Source organism: Eleutherodactylus coqui, chromosome 2 (genome assembly GCF_035609145.1).
Source record: "Eleutherodactylus coqui strain aEleCoq1 chromosome 2, aEleCoq1.hap1, whole genome shotgun sequence".
Taxonomy (NCBI): Eukaryota; Metazoa; Chordata; class Amphibia; order Anura; family Eleutherodactylidae; genus Eleutherodactylus; species Eleutherodactylus coqui.
In genome coordinates, this window is record NC_089838.1 from 176261704 (window position 1) to 176277601 (window position 15898).

The 15898-nt window shown below is 44.1% G+C and overlaps 1 protein-coding gene across 2 annotated transcripts in view; it reads right to left on the bottom strand.

The window, feature by feature from the left end:
* GSAP (gamma-secretase activating protein) overlaps positions 1-15898 on the bottom strand; it is an 82527-nt gene that overhangs the window by 24663 nt on the left and 41966 nt on the right. Inside the window, exons 19-21 of one of the 2 annotated variants that reach the window (XM_066591995.1) lie at positions 15764-15817; positions 5202-5330; positions 4222-4280 (exon numbers count right to left, since the gene is read on the bottom strand). In XM_066591995.1, the coding sequence (XP_066448092.1) occupies positions 4222-4280; positions 5202-5330; positions 15764-15817 (242 nt within the window). The remainder of the gene's footprint in view (positions 1-4221; positions 4281-5201; positions 5331-15763; positions 15818-15898) is intronic. The other variant, XM_066591996.1, reaches the window with a different exon arrangement.

The following is a 15898-nucleotide window of genomic DNA, read 5'->3' on the forward strand; positions in this document are numbered from 1 at the left end:
GCTACTGGCAACTGAAGTCATTGGTCAGCTATCAAAAACAGCAGATCGCAAACCCCACTGAAATGTTTGTTAGGTATACTGGACGAAGAGCAGTGGCAATGCAATATTTTTCTTAGCGATGTGCCATTTTTGGCCCGTAAAGCTGTAGCATTGCGCTGGCTAGATAAACGACCCCCGTCCTCTGCATCCCCTGCTCAGAGCGCAAAGTGATCGCTCAACGTTTGATCGCTCACCTTGCGCTGTAAAAAAAAAAAAAAAAAAAAAGCACACAATGATTATCACTCAAAAATTGCAGAAAAGATTTTTTGAGCGATAATCATTGTGTCTAAACCAGGCGTTAGTCTTTACAGGTATGACGAGTATATTCTGAATTCAACTAAATACCTTTTCAAACCTGGTAGGTTATACAGTGTACACTGTCTTATGTAATTGTAATCTATTTTGTATACTGGAACCATGCTACATTTAGCTTGGTCATCGAGTAATAGGATTTACTATGTTCTTTTATTCCTCAATAAAACGAGTACAAAAAACCCAAACACAGCAGATAGCCGCTCAGTACGGAGAGCGCTCCATACACCCTTTACAACACGATTTAGATTTACGCAATGCAATTCGGAAGTGACAAAAATAAGGAGTATGAGAATGCGCCTTATAAATCAGTTGTTTGGGATATAAACAATCTACAGGAAATTTAGGTGAATGTTAACTGACCTGGTGCAGAAAGGGTTAACCCTGTCCTGGGAAAAACCCTCTGGCACCCTCTATCCAGGGGAGAGCGTATAGGAATCACTCTTTGTCCACGATCCACCAATGTTGTGGAGAGATGTCTGGGGTGTACAAGCTGACTGGATGACCAGAAGTTTGCCGTTGGTAAGCACAGAAACTAAGAAAAAGGTGAGCCCGCGCTGCAGGGGACTAGGAGTGCTATGATTTCACAGAGTTGGAAGCCAGTTTTGGATTTCTTACCAGTATTTAATAAAGCCACGCGTTATGCTTGAAAAAGACACTAAGCAGTGCCGAAACGCGTGGCTTTAATAAATGCTGGTAACGAATCTAAAACAGGTTTCCAACTCCGTGAAATCATAGCACTCCTAGTCCCCTGCAGCGCGGGCTCACCTTTTTATTAGTTTCTGTGCAATTGGGAAGTAGTTAACCCCTTAGTGACGGCGCTATAGTAAAACTACGTCCTGCTGTTGCAGGACGTGTATGGAGGGAGGTAGCGGCGCTATCTCCCTCATTACAGCGCGGCCATTAACCCTTTAAATGCCCCGAACGCTGTTCGGGGGTCCCGCACGGCCCCCCCGCGGTGAGATCGGGGGAGCCGTGCAGGTGTCATGGCAGCTGGGGGCCTAATGAAAGGCTCCAGGGCTGCCTTAACAGACTGTCTATCAAGCCATGCACACAGGGTGGCTTGATAGACTGCCTGTCAAAAAGCATTATGACGTAATGCTATAGTCCCTAGGGGGACTTCAAAGTAAAGTAAAAAAAAATAAAGTTTTTTAAATTGTTTAAAAAAAAAAAAAGTTATGAAAGTTTAAATCACCCCCCTTTTGCCATATCCATTATTAAAAAAATCGAAATCATCTTCTGAAAGTATGGGATGGCTTTGCTTCGCAAAGCGGTTTGATAACTGCCCCTGGCCCGTGGACCCCATTGGTGGGAAATCCGGACTTTCCACTGGGAGAAGTGGGTCTACCACTTTTGGACAGACTGGAGACACATACCCCTAGAATTAAAGGCATTGTGCAAACAGATGGAATTAAATCGCTAGCTGAGCTCCTGGGAGACGGGGGGCCCGTTACAGGTGCGTGGTTCCAATATCTACAAGTGCGCCACTTCATCCAAAGTCAGGGTTCGCTTGAGGAATTGACCGTGCCGCCCTCGCCTTTCGAGGAGCTGTGCTCTTCTCCTCGGGATTCAAGGGGTGAGATTCCTGCAGTCTACGGCCTTCTGGTTACGGGGGAGGCACAGGACTTGGGGGTGCGGTTCAGGAGTCAATGGGAGGGTGAGCTGGGTCACCCCATTTCAGATAGGGACTGGACTAAAGCCCTGACACTGACCCACAAAATGTCAGTCTCAGGCAGACACCATGAGCTAAATTGCAAGCTCTTAACAAGGTGGTATCGCACACCAACCCGCCTAGCTAGGATATACCCTGGACTATCGGACAGATGTTGGAGATGTCTGGATGGGGTGGGCTCGTTCACACACATCTGGTGGTCATGCCCAGACATTACGGGTGTGTGGTCAGAGATAGTGTCCCTGTATAACACCCTGAAAAGAAGTACATTGGTACTTACTCCTGAGATGGCCCTATTATCGATCCTACCAGGTTCTATTGCAGACAATAAAAGGGATATTCTCCGATTTTTCCTTCTGGCAATGAGGACTTTGATCCCTCGACTTTGGAAATCCCGGACCTCACCAAACCGCCTGAGCTGGGTGATAGCCCTAGACGAAATTAGCCACATGGAAGAACTTAGGGCTAAGGATGATGCGAAATGGTTGGCATACTATGCGACATGGGAAATTTGGATGACGTTCCGCAACTCCTCAGGCTTCGAACGGTGGCTCACAGATGGGGTTTTGCCAGTGTAAAAAAATGAACAAACAAAAATAGATAAACAACATTAAAGGGGTCCGGGGCGCCTGGGTAGACTGGGACATCCTGTCATCATATTCTGTTATTCTACTGCTTTATGCTCTTTTTTCTTCCCCTCCCCCTCTCGTTTTTTTTTCTCTCTCTTCCTCTCTTTATTTGTTATGTGTCGTCTCCTCCTCCTCCACACACTTCCCTCCCTCACGGTAGGGGACTGGGGGTTCCTCCCAATCCCACAGTACTCCCCTCCTTGTTCCCCCCCACTCATCCCCCTCTTCTTTGCCGCAAATGTTTGTGCTATGAAGATTTAATCCGGTGAAGACTATTCCCTTTTTATAAGCTGCTGTCTTCTGCTAGTTAGACTATTCGACGAACATTTACCCACTCAGCTCAGTTCCAACCAAACACAGCATGGAGACGGTAGAGAAATCTTTCGTTCAGATTCCAGTCTTCTAGCGGTGAGAATGATTTTATCTTGCAATTGGACTTTTCTTCTGTTGTTGTCATTTATAACACTAATATAACTTTGAGACCTATGTAATGTGATATGTAAATTTGTCAAGTACAAAGTCTCTAATAAAAATACACATTAAAACATAAAAAAAATCTAAATCATAATATAAAAATATGTATTTGATATCATAAGTAAAAGTCTGATTTATCAAAGTAGCATATTATTTTTCCCGCATGGTGAACGTCGTCCGAAAAAAAAAATAAAGATTGGACAGAAATACACTTTAGTTAGCTTGTCTCCCAGAAAAAAACGCAATAAAAAGCGATCAAAAAGCCGTATGTATTCCAAATTGATACTATCGGAAACTACAGGACATCCCGCAAAAAATGAGCCCTTGCTCAACTACGTCGACGGAAAAATAAAAAAGTTATCGCGCGCACAAAATGACCGCAGAAAATAATTGAAAAAAATTAAATATATCTTTAAAAAAAAAAAACAACAACAAAAATACAAGTACTACAGCAAAAAAAATACTATATAAGTTTGGTATCGTAGTAATCGTACTGACCCATAGAATAAAAATATCAGGTCGTTTTTGTTGCAGTTTGTGCGCCGTAGAAACAGGACACACCGAAAGATGGTGGAATGTCGTTTTTTTTCCATTTCTCTCCGCTTAGAATTTTTAAAACGTTTTTCAGTAAATTATATGGTACAATAAATAGTGCCATTGAAAAATACAACTCATCCCGCAAAAAACAAGCCCTCATACAGCTACGTCGATGGATAAATAAAGGAGCTACGATTTTTTAAGAGGGAGTAGGAAAAAACAAATGGAAAAAAGCAAAAAAGCTTTGTCACTAAGGGGTTAAATTCAGGATGTATTACATACATCCTAGCAGTGAAAGGGTTACATTTCAAAGAATTCCCAGAGTGTAAAAAGCATCTTCTCATACCTCACATGACAATAATGATGCTTTAACTGTCATGTAACTGGAAAGTACAATGCCAACTACTGAGCCCCCATCTTCGAGACCTATTATTCAGAAGGACCAGCTGCCAACTGGCATTCTCATATTAATGGTGAAGTTACAGTGTGATACCTCATTCTATAACGAACCAGCTGATTATAGCTTCGGCACATATTACGCTGCACATTTGTACTTACTTCTTAGTATTTTCAAGTATATTCCGCTGATATGCATCAGTCCTCTTCTCTTTTGAGTTCTGGTAGTATAAGATTAGGAAAGTTACTAAACCATTTATAGTGGGGAACGGCTTTTGTAAGTTCACAGAATTAAATGTCATGATGATAGAAACATCCAGAATTTCAGAAGGTTATACAGTACAAGTAACAAGTATTTCAGTACACCAAGACACTGTGGAGCAGATGGAAAAAAAATACTTCACAACTCCTTATTTGGAGGGCTAAAGATAAAAATTAAAAAAATAATCCATAATGAACCATTTGGTAAAGGTCTATGTAACCCACAATCGGGCAGCTACCGTGAAGGTTAAACGTAAGGTCTACAGGGCACTTATTTTAAGCTGGGTGCAACAGCACAAAAGCAGGATTAGGAGCACTGTACTTTATGGCTCTGTACAATGCCATAGGTTTTCCTGCTTGGGGTGCTTTTACACGGGACGATCTGTCGGAGAACAGATGCCCGATAGGTCGCCCCAGCGATAATAGTTCCTGTGGCTGGAGGTAGAGTGGGGCCGGGGATTGTTCCGGCTCGCCCACCTCCATCCATAAGTGAACGACTGCCTGTTTACACAGAATGATACGCGCATGCAGGAAACTGGACGAACGACATGTGAATGACTTCTCGTGTGATTACGTTCAGTGCAAATGCATGCTCCGACTGAACAACATTCAGATTCTTGCTGGATCGCAGGAATCCAGACGATACATAGTTCTGTGTAAAAGCACCTATAGTGTTTTTTTGGGTTCTCCTGCAGCGGAAATCTGCTTGCGTTAAAACGCAACGTTCGTGGACGGGCGGCCTAGCCGTAAACTAAAAAGAACTGTATACTAAGGGTTTAGAGATCTTTTGGCAAATTGAACCTTGGGGTAAACAAGAAGTAAAAGAAATTTTTCACGTAAGAAAAAAAAAAAATTAAAATCATTTCCAAACAAAAGCTTACCCCATCATAAATCAGTCTGCACCAATCCCTTCTCTGCATGTGGTTACTGTACAGAAAGCGCTGCTGGGTCTGCTTCATGTATTCCAGTTCAGAAAGAAAGTGTTCCCAAAAGTCTTTAAATATGTCAATCTGTTTAGAAACAACTTGGTGATCAGACAGACACAAGATAACCAAAATCTCAAGCTAGTGGGCACTTAGGACAAACTTGCTTCCGTACATAATGACCCAAAAGTAAGTGTCCCTTATAGGATGAGCTGCCATTAGTCCTCCATTTTTAACTGCAGTACAATGCATTGTATCCAAATGGCAGTTTTGGATAAGAGGGGTTTTTTTTTGTATAAACTTGGGAGTATTGATAGGAAATTGCATGGTAAGACTTAGACACTTCAAAAAGGGATGAAGCACCTATACTTTTTAGAATTAAAACAGGATCATATTTTATTTCTGTAAGCTTTTTCTTTTTTCCTAAGCACTTAATTGTACACGATTATGGGGTCTGTCTTGTGGCAAGTAGCTACACTGCCCTTCCGTATGAACTATAGACACAAATGACAAGAGGGGACTCCTCTTCTAAGGAAGTGTGTTCCAGGTATGCCCTGTTACCTGTGTAGAGATCATTGTACAGGGAGGGGAAGGAGGTGTGCTGTGACTATCACCTATTTTTAATGGCAAATCCTGTGATCAGTATAGATAGGTGTATTTTTCATTGTAATCCTGCCTGTGATAAGGAGATAACTACTGAAGATAGATATCTGCAGAACAGGAAGAATCGAATTATTAGGAGGCTCATTGGCCAAAGGGAAAAATTGAAGAGATCAGGATTTTCCTAGTTTTTTTTTTTTTTTTTTAAACAGTTTCTCAATACTGATGCACATGCAAAGCGGGTGTGGGGTGCGTGTGTATTAGGCAGACTTGGAAGTTGAGCCCTATCCATATACAACGTGTTGGCTGTCCGACAACTCACACCCAGCTGCAACTGAAGGCAACTCTAATACCATCTGTTAAAGGGGTTGTCTCGCGAAAGCAAGTGGGGTTTATACACTTCTGTATGGCCATATTAATGCACTTTGTAATATACATCGTGCATTAAATATGAGCCATACAGAAGTTATTCACTTACCTGCTCCGTTGCTAGCGTCCCCGTCTCCATGGCTCCATCTAATTTCGCTGGCTTCTTGCTTTTTTAGACGCGCTTGCGCTGTGCGGTCTTCTGCCTGGTGAATGGGGCCGCTCGTGCCGGAGAGCTGCTCCAATCAGGAGGCTGGAATCGGCAATGGAACGCAAGGAAGGAGAAGAAAATCCACGGTGCACCATGGGAGAAGACCCGCGGTCCACCGTGGGAGAAGACCAGCGGCGCCATCTTTAAAAGAAGAATAGAAGAAGCTGCAGAACGCTGATGCAGGTAAGTGCAATGTGCTTTTTAAAAACTAACCTATGCTTTCTTTTTAACAGGGCAGAATGCGGGGGTAAGTGAAAAAATTTTTTTTTCGCTTTCGCCGCGAGACAACCCCTTTAACTCTTTAGATGCTGCTGTCAGCAATGACAACAGCATTAAAATGGCTCAACAGAAGGAGGGTTTTCCGTCTGTCTCCCATACGGCCCCCACCATTATGAGATCATGAAGTGCCATTCAATTACCATGGCAATCTGGGGCCTTGTGAAAGCCATAAAGCCTGGCATGAATTTCTTCCCATAAAGTAAAGCATGTGGTATGGATTATCAGAATGCCCATAAAATCTACAATAAACTGCAATACTGACATATTGCAGTATATTATACAGGCAATCAGAGAATCACTACCTCAATTTCCCCTACGGTTATGGAAAAAAAAACAACTTAAAGGGGTTGTCCCGCGCCGAAACGTTTTTTTGTTTTTTTTAACCCCCCCCCCCCCCCCCCCCCGTTCGGCGCGAGACAACCCCGATGCAGGGGTTAAAAAAACAAACCGGGTAGTACTTACCAGAATCCCGGCGGTCCGGCGTCTTCATACTCACCTGCTGAAGATGGCCGCCGGGATCCTCTCTCTCTGTGGACCGCAGGGCTTCTGTGCGGTCCATTGCCGATTCCAGCCTCCTGATTGGCTGGAATCGGCACGTGACGGGGCGGAGCTACACGGAGTCGGCATTCTGCACGAGCGGCCCCATTGAAGACAGCAGAAGACCCGGACTGCGCAAGCGCGGCTAATTTGGCCATTAGAGGCCGAAAATTAGTCGGCACCATGGAGACGAGGACGCCAGCAACGGAGCAGGTAAGTATAAAACTTTTGATAACTTCTGTATGGCTCATAATTAATGCACAATGTACATTACAAAGTGCATTATTATGGCCATACAGAAGTGTATAGACCCACTTTGTTTCGCGGGACAACCCCTTTAAGAGTAACAAGGATTGATTAGTCAAATAAAAAAATATTAAAAGCTTTAACCCCTTAATAACACGGCCTATTTTGGCGTTGAGGACCAAGCGATTTTTTGGTATTTTTCCATCTCCATTTTTCAAAAGCCATAACTTTTTTATTTTTCCGTGGACGCGGCCGTATAAGGGCTTGTTTTTTGCGTGACGAGTTGTAGTTTTTAATCGGTGCCACTTTTGGGTACATAGACTATATTGTAAATTTATGTTTTCATTTTTTTTTTTTTTTATGATAACAGGGAGAGAAAACGCATCAATTCTGCCATAGATTTTTTTCTTTACAGTGTTAATCATGCAGCATAAATGACACACTAAATTTTTTCTGCGGGTCGGTACGGTAACAACGATACCAACCTTTTTTTTTTTAGGTTTTTACACTTTTTTGCAATAAAACCCCCTTTTTTTTGGAAATCTTTTTTTTTCCTCTATAGCTGCATTCAAAGTCCTGTAACTTTATTTTTCTATGTAAGGAGCTCTATGAGGGCTTATTTTTTGCGAGACGAGCTGTAGTTTTTATTGGTACCATTTTGGGGAATGTACGGCTTTTTTGATCACTTTTATTGCATTTTTTGGGAGGCAAAATGCTAAAAATTAGCATTTTGCCTCTGTTTTTTAGCGCTTTTTGTCATACAAAATAAAAAGCGTGTTCAACTTTTTGTACACGTCGTTACGGACGTGTCAATACCCAATATGTGGGGTTTTAATTTTTTTCCCCCTTTTTTTATTCTAATATTAGAAAAAGCATAAAAGAAAGGGTTTTTAAAAAAATTTTTTTTTTTTTACACTATTTGAGCCCCTCTGAGGGACTTGCAGCACTTTGCCTATGATCGCTGTTATACAGCGATCATAGGCACAGGCAATACAGGACGCCAGTCTGGCGTCCTGTTGCCATGGTGACAGGCCGGGCTTTCGCGATGACCTCGCGAGAGCCGGCCGGAGACACAGAGGGAGTGCGGTCCCTCTGTGAACTCTTTGCTTGCTGCGATCTACTTAGATCGTGGCAGGGAAGGGGTTAACAGCGGGGGGCGCATCTCCGATGCCCCCCGCTGTTGCAGCGGGACGCCGGCTGTGACTGACAGCCGGCTCCCGCTGCGGTATAGCGCGGGATCTTATGTGATCTCGCCCTATCCCCAGGACGTACCGGTACGTCCTGTTGCGGGAAGTACCAGGCACGTCCTGGAGCGGGAAGGGGTTAAACATAAAAACTCAGTTGTCAGGTCAAAAATAAAGCTGGTCAATTGCTGCACCCATACAAGTCCATTTTTTTTATTGAAAGATTTTCAGCCATAATAAACAATAACCTTAAGGCTTCATTCTCACAAGTGCATCTACACCGCATTTTCATGCCTGGGTGCATATATGGTACCTATGTGAGGCATTGGTTGCCAATGCAGCCGTTCACACGGGCGAATATACGGCGCATAAATATGCCGGCAGCGCGAAAAATAGAACATGTATGCAGCCGGCACATATACGCTTAGCCAAAACATAGTTCTGGTACTAGGTTTTGGCCAATATATGCCGGCGAGTCCTACAGACTCCTATGGGAGCAGGGAAAGAGAAGGGAGGGGGAGGCATTATTGCAGCGTCCAACGCTGTGATAAGCTTACAGGTGCCTCTATATAGGCACTGGAAGGCATCCCGAGGATTTTGGCAGAGCGAGGGATTTCTGGGGTGTAGCGTATTTTTTCGCTAACAACGACGCTCGAGGTAGTGTAAATGGACGAGAAAATGCTGTCCGTGATCGAGGAAAAACGCCCATTTAGGTGCTTTTACGGGGCAGGCGTGAAACCGTAAAAACGTCGTTGCCGTATATGCGCTTGAGAGAAAAAGCCCTAAGGGAAGCGAAAGATGGTAATAATAATAAAAATAAACTTTATTTGTATAGCGCCAACATATTCCGCAGTGCTTACATAGACAGGGGGAATACAGAAAGACAAAATACAAACATTACAGAACCACAGTTACATATAGTAATCAGTTGATGGAAATAGGGGTGCGGATCCTGCTCCAATGAGCTTACATACTACAAGTAATGGGGTGATACAGAAGGTAAAGGGTCTGGAGATATGCATGGTATGGCGAAGTGGAAGAGTGAGCGATGTTATACACAGACAATGGTCAGACATTTAGCCGTTTGACGGCAGAAACAGCATGACTGCAGGAGCGGTTTATGATGGCTAGCAGGGATTGCAGTCAGTAGGGCAGGAAGCATGTTATCAGGCGGAGTACAGAGGGGTTTGTTTAGGGCATGCGGTATGCCTCCCTGAAGAGGTGCGTTTTTAGAGCACGCCTGAAGTTCTGCGAGTCCTGGATTGCCCGGGTAGCCTTTGGTAGTGCATTCCAGAGGACCGGTGCTGCTCTGGAGAAGTCTTGGAGCCGGGAATGAGAAGTTCGAATTAAAGGGGCGCTCAGTCTGGTTTCAATAGCAGAGCGGAGAGCCCGGGCTGGGTGATGGATTGAGAGGAGGGAAACAATATAGGGGGGCGCTGCACTGTGGAGAGCTTTGTGGATGAAGTTAACGAGTTTAAATTGAATTCTGAATTTAACGGGCAGCCAGTGCAGTGACCGGCACACGGCAGAGGCGTCCGAGTAGCGGCTGGACAGGAAGATGAGCCTGGCTGCCGCATTCAGGATGGATTGGAGAGGGTAGAGTCTGGTGCAGGGGAGGCCGATGAGCAACGAGTTGCAATAATCGAGCCGGGAGTGGATGAGGGCAATAGTAAGCGTTTTTAACGTGTCCACCGTGAGAAAAGAGCGGATTCTTGCGATGTTCTTGAGGTGCAGCTGACATGTTCGGGCCAGAGATTGGATGTAGGGGGTAAAAGAGAGATCAGAGTCAAATATGACCCCAAGGCAGCGGGCGTGTTCTCTAGGAGTTATGGTGGCGCCACACACGAAGATGGAGATGTCAGCATGAGGTCGGTTTGTGGAGGGTTGAAATACCAGTAGGTCAGTTTTAGAGAGGTTTAGTTTTAGGTAGAGAGAGGACATAGTGTTAGAGATAGCCGACAGACAGTCTGAGGTGCAGAGATGTCACGGGCAGAGGTGTATAGCTGGGTGTCGTCAGCATACAGGTGGTATTGAAGGCCAAATCTCCTGATGGTTTGTCCAATAGGGGCTGTGTAGATAGAGAAAAGAAGGGGGCCGAGGACTGAGCCCTGGAGGACCCCAACAGCAAGAGGAAGAGGAGGGGAGGTAGAGCCAGCAAAGAAGACACTGAAAGAGCGGTCAGATAGGTAGGAGGAGAACCAGGAGAGAGCAGTGTCCTTTAGGCCAATGGAGCGAAGCATACTGAGGAGGAGTTTATGGTCAACAGTGTCAAATGCTGCGGAGAGGTCGAGGAGGATCAGTAGGGAGTAATCGCCCCTCGATTTGGCTGTCAGTAGGTCAATGGATACCCTAGTAAGGGCAGTTTCTGTCGAGTGTTGAGGTCGGAAACCAGGCTGTAGGGGGTCTAGGAGAGAGTGCTCAGATAGATAGCTTACAAGTCGGTAGTAAACCAGGCGTTCTAGTAGTTTGAAGATGAAGGGGAGGTTTGAGATGGGTCGGTAGTTGGCAGCATCAGTCGCGTCCAGAGTCAGCTTCTTTAGCACTGGGGATATGATGGCGTGTTTGAAAGAAGAGGGAAAGATGCCAGAGATCAGAGAGAGGTTGACTATAGTGGTGAGATGGGGAATAACCATCGGGGAGAGGGTCGCTAGCGCAGGTGGTGGGGCGAGCAGAGAAGAGCAATTTGGAGACTTCTTCCTCTGTCGCTGGTCTGAGTACAGACAGTGAGCAGGAGCTAGATACAGTGCTGACAAGACTGGGGTCAGGGCTAATCTGGGATTGGGAAGTAATTTCCTGACGGATGTCATCAATTTTCTTTTTGAAGTAAGCAGCCAGCTCTTCGGCACTGATATCCGTCACCGGGGGCTGCGGTTTAGGGCTGAGAAGGGAGTGAAAAGTATCAAAGAGCCGTTTAGGGTTGTGTGATAGTGAGGAGACTAGAGAGGTGAAATAGACTTGTTTGGCGTGATGGAGGGCAAGGTTGTAGGTTCTGAGCATGAATTTGTGGAGGAAGTCTGCGGACGTTTGTAATTTCCTCCACAGCCGTTCAGCACTTCTAGAGCACTGCCGGATGAAGCGCGTTTGAGGTGTGAGCCAAGGTTGCCGCATTCTACATCGGATGGCTCGGGTCCTGGAGGGGGGGCGCTGCTTCATCCAGGGCATGTTTGAGAGTAGTGTTGTAGTGAGCGGCAGCCAGGTTGGAACAGGCGAGGAGAGAGATAGGGGACAGAGAGGACTGTAGGGATTCAGCAAAGTCCTGGGTGTGAATGGCCTTAAGGTTCCTGCAGGTACAGTAGGTAGGTGGGCCTGGAGAGATGTTAGGGAGCGTGACAGAGAAAGAGAGGAGGTTATGATCTGAGAGCGAGAGAGGGGAGTTAGTGAAGTTGGAAAGAGAGCAGAGACGGAAGACCAGATCAAGAGTATTGCCATCCCTGTGAGTGGGAGAGGCTGTGAGTTGAGAGAGACCAAGGGAGGAGGTGAAAGAAGCCGAGAGGCAGATGGGGAGTTGGGGTCGTTAGTGGGGATGCTAAAATCACCTAAGATGAGGGTTGGAATTTCACAGGATAGGAAGTGGGGGAGCCAGGCAGCAAAGTGGTCCAAAAACCGGCGAGGAGCACCTGGGGGGCGGTAGATAACTGCTACTCACATGGTCAGCGGTTGGAAAAGCCGTAGCGTATGTACCTCAAATGATGGAAAAGTGAGTGAGGGTACGGGGGGGGGGGGGGGGGTTGTTAGGTGCATTTCGGGGACAGAAGAGCACCTACTCCTCCGCCACGCCTGTCATCTGGTCTCAGGGTATGAAATCAATATGATAGAAGAGAAGCAGCATCCACGGATCTTTATCTCAACACTTTAATTATCCAGCATAAAACAACGTTTCAACCTTAAAGGTCTTTGTCAAGTTCAAATAACACAGTGCACAGACACAGACTTATATGTACATAAACCACTCCCCTTGACCAATACAGACACCCGACATAAACTTGCATAAATTAAAAGCAACCATAGACATAAAACAGACCTGATGAATTTCTAAAAAATTCTTTCCCTTTTTGCATAATGCGCTCACCTTTATGGTTATTTTCTGTTCAGGAGATTGATGCAAAGAGGAAGAATTGTTCCCCCCCAAAAAATTATTTCTTCATAGATTGTTTTTCCAAAGAAAGTTTTTTTTCCCCTTAAAAGGATTTTTTTTGAAAAATTTATTTTGAAAGGATTTTTTTGAAAAATTTTTTTTTTTTTTTTTTTTTTTTTTTTTTTTTTCTAAATACTGCATTGGGCAATTATAACTATGTATTAGTAAACAGTTAATAAAGCATATGATAATATATCCATTTGGATATGACTCATTACATTATGGGGGTAAGAGAATTTTATTTGGATCATAGATATAATATGGGATGGTGTTACTTTAAAACATTTGATGGACTAGATTAACCCTTGGGTAAACAGGGTTCTGATCAGTATACAATAGGTACTTTGATAACGTTTGTTCAGTGCATGGATAGGTAAGAGGGTATATTACCCCTAACAATAGGGCGCAATAAATACAATTTTGTGGCAAGTATAGTGCGGTGGGGGGATATATATATATCTGGAAGCTCCTATTGCCCCATAGCAATTGTGTCCTGTGATGATTCTATTTATGAGGTTATAACATTAATGCTGATACATTATTAGAAATCATTATAAGGTCACATATATAGTGTGCGGATTTATTCCGCTTACACCAATGCTGATGCACTATTAGTAATCACTATAAGGTCACACACATATCATGCAGGCTTATTCCGGTGTGATACTGTGGGCGCACCTGTGATTGGTATGCATGACGCATAAAGACAAGTGTTGCCAGTTGCTTAGGCAACAGATAAAGCGTCCGAGTGAGGTTCCCGTGGATTGGTAGCACGGGCGCATGCGCAGAACACACGTCCTCGGCCATTCAACCCCCGCCCTTTGGTTTGGTACTATTTTCATCAGAACGAGACGTGGATTCTGGCGCGTGCGCACAGGGAAGCATGGGAGATCACTCCACCCCTCTTTGCATCATGAAAGTAACGTCATAGGTGGACACACCCCCATACTGATGTAATCAAGAGGGGACGATGCAGCGCTGATTGAGGACTTGATGTGAAGCAGCTGACAGTTCCATCTATCCCATCTGGTCCGTCCATTCATCAGGTCTGTTTTATGTCTATGGTTGCTTTTAATTTATGCAAGTTTATGTCGGGTGTCTGTATTGGTCAAGGGGAGTGGTTTATGTACATATAAGTCTGTGTCTGTGCACTGTGTTATTTGAACTTGACAAAGACCTTTAAGGTTGAAACGTTGTTTTATGCTGGATAATTAAAGTGTTGAGATAAAGATCCGTGGATGCTGCTTCTCTTCTATCATATTGATTTCTGCTCCTTCCGGTTCAAGTGGATCCAGGACTGGCAAAGAAGCGCGCATTTTGTTTGCCCGGTTATTTCCTCCCTCTCTATATTGAGGTTTGGCGTGTGCTGTCGTCTCCCGTTCTCTGGTGGCGTGGTCTCAGGGTATGGGAGAACTGCAGGCCATTGTAAGACAGTGCAGCAGGGGAGGCCGTGTCAGACTGCTGTATCCACATTTCTATAAGGAATCAAGACAATAAGCATACTGAACATAGAGCCCAGAACATCATGTGTTATCGAGAGGTAAACATTTACAAGACTCAGTATTGTAAAAGACAAATACTACCAACCATAAAGTCAAACATGAAGAGTGAAAGAAACAGAAAAACAAAACAGAAAGAGGAGGGGGTAAATAGGAGTGTGCAGGTACTAGAATTGCACACTACATAGAACATGGTTTGGAGCAACAAAATGATCATAGACTAATGGGAGTTGGTAATGCACCAGTAGTCCCATATTGCTTCAGATTAGTCCATAGTATTGTTCAATAAGAAGTTCTAATGAATAGACAAGCTTTGATCCTAGTACATAACTCAAGAGGAGGGGCTGCCTGCTTCCATGCTCTAGTAACCGGGGACTTGGCAGTAGTGCAAATATGTATATGAACAACCTGGTGGACCTCCTGCTCAGTCCTTGTGCTAGAGCATTAACACTAGAATGGTCAGACTTTGTGAACTCCCTAATAAGGTCAAATACGACAAAAGTCTAATTGGTAAATCATACACGTCTTGGGCCACTACTCGTATTGATGAGTGGTTTTTACATGGAAGAGACCCTCAGAAGATCAAAAAAAAACTTTGGATTAATCAAAGTACCGTTTTCATGTATTTTACAACAAACTATAAATTTGATAAAGCTTGATACTGTCAAAGCAGATACTGGCATGGATATCATACAACTGAAAGAAGCAGTGCAAAACCCCTTTATAGTCACCGAGGGTCGTGAACGACTAAACGGCTAATATTAATAAATTTGGTATTGCCAAATATATACAGTGAGCACTGTAAACAAAATTGGAATTTGTTTTTCCATTCCCCCCCAAAAGAAAAAACAAGTTAATAAAAGTTAGGCCGGCTGCACACAACGAGTCGGATTCCGCATGCGGGTTCCAGCTGTGCCCAGCATACCTGTAATGCAGATTACTGCAGAGGCTCGCAGTCGTCATGCACAGTACAGAGATCTAAAAATAGAACATATAAAAAATATTATATTTTTGTATTTCCTGTGCCATCGCTAGGCGATGTTGCGGGTACCCGTGGCCCATCCGCAATGTTAATTACATATGGGCTGCGGGTCAGACTTCAATGGAGTCCGTAGCAAAATAGAGAATGCTACGATTTTTCCTTCGCTCGCAGAATACGCAATTCATATCCGTGAGTGTGAAGGAAAAGCAAAAACAGCACACCTTTCAATGTGTGCGATTTACTGCAGATCCTCTGTGCGGACGCCGATCACGGATTCTGCAATAGGAATCCAGTCGTGTGAAGCTTGCCTCAAAGAATACACTATATGAATCCCAAAGGGGTGCCATTAAGGCCGCTTTCACACAAGCAACAAAATCACGTGATTTTACGGCAATTCAACAGCGCAACAGAACGCATGTTTGTGAAAACCCATGCTTTTCAGTGGTTTCCTTCATATTAGCGATGTTTTCACTTAACTTACTTTTAGAATTGGCATCTCAATTATGTCGGTTGTACACGATATGCGATCTATAGCCTTAAAATGAACATGAAAGTTATGTCAGTACCATATATTATTATGTCAGTACCATATATTAGGTCAGTACCATATATTATT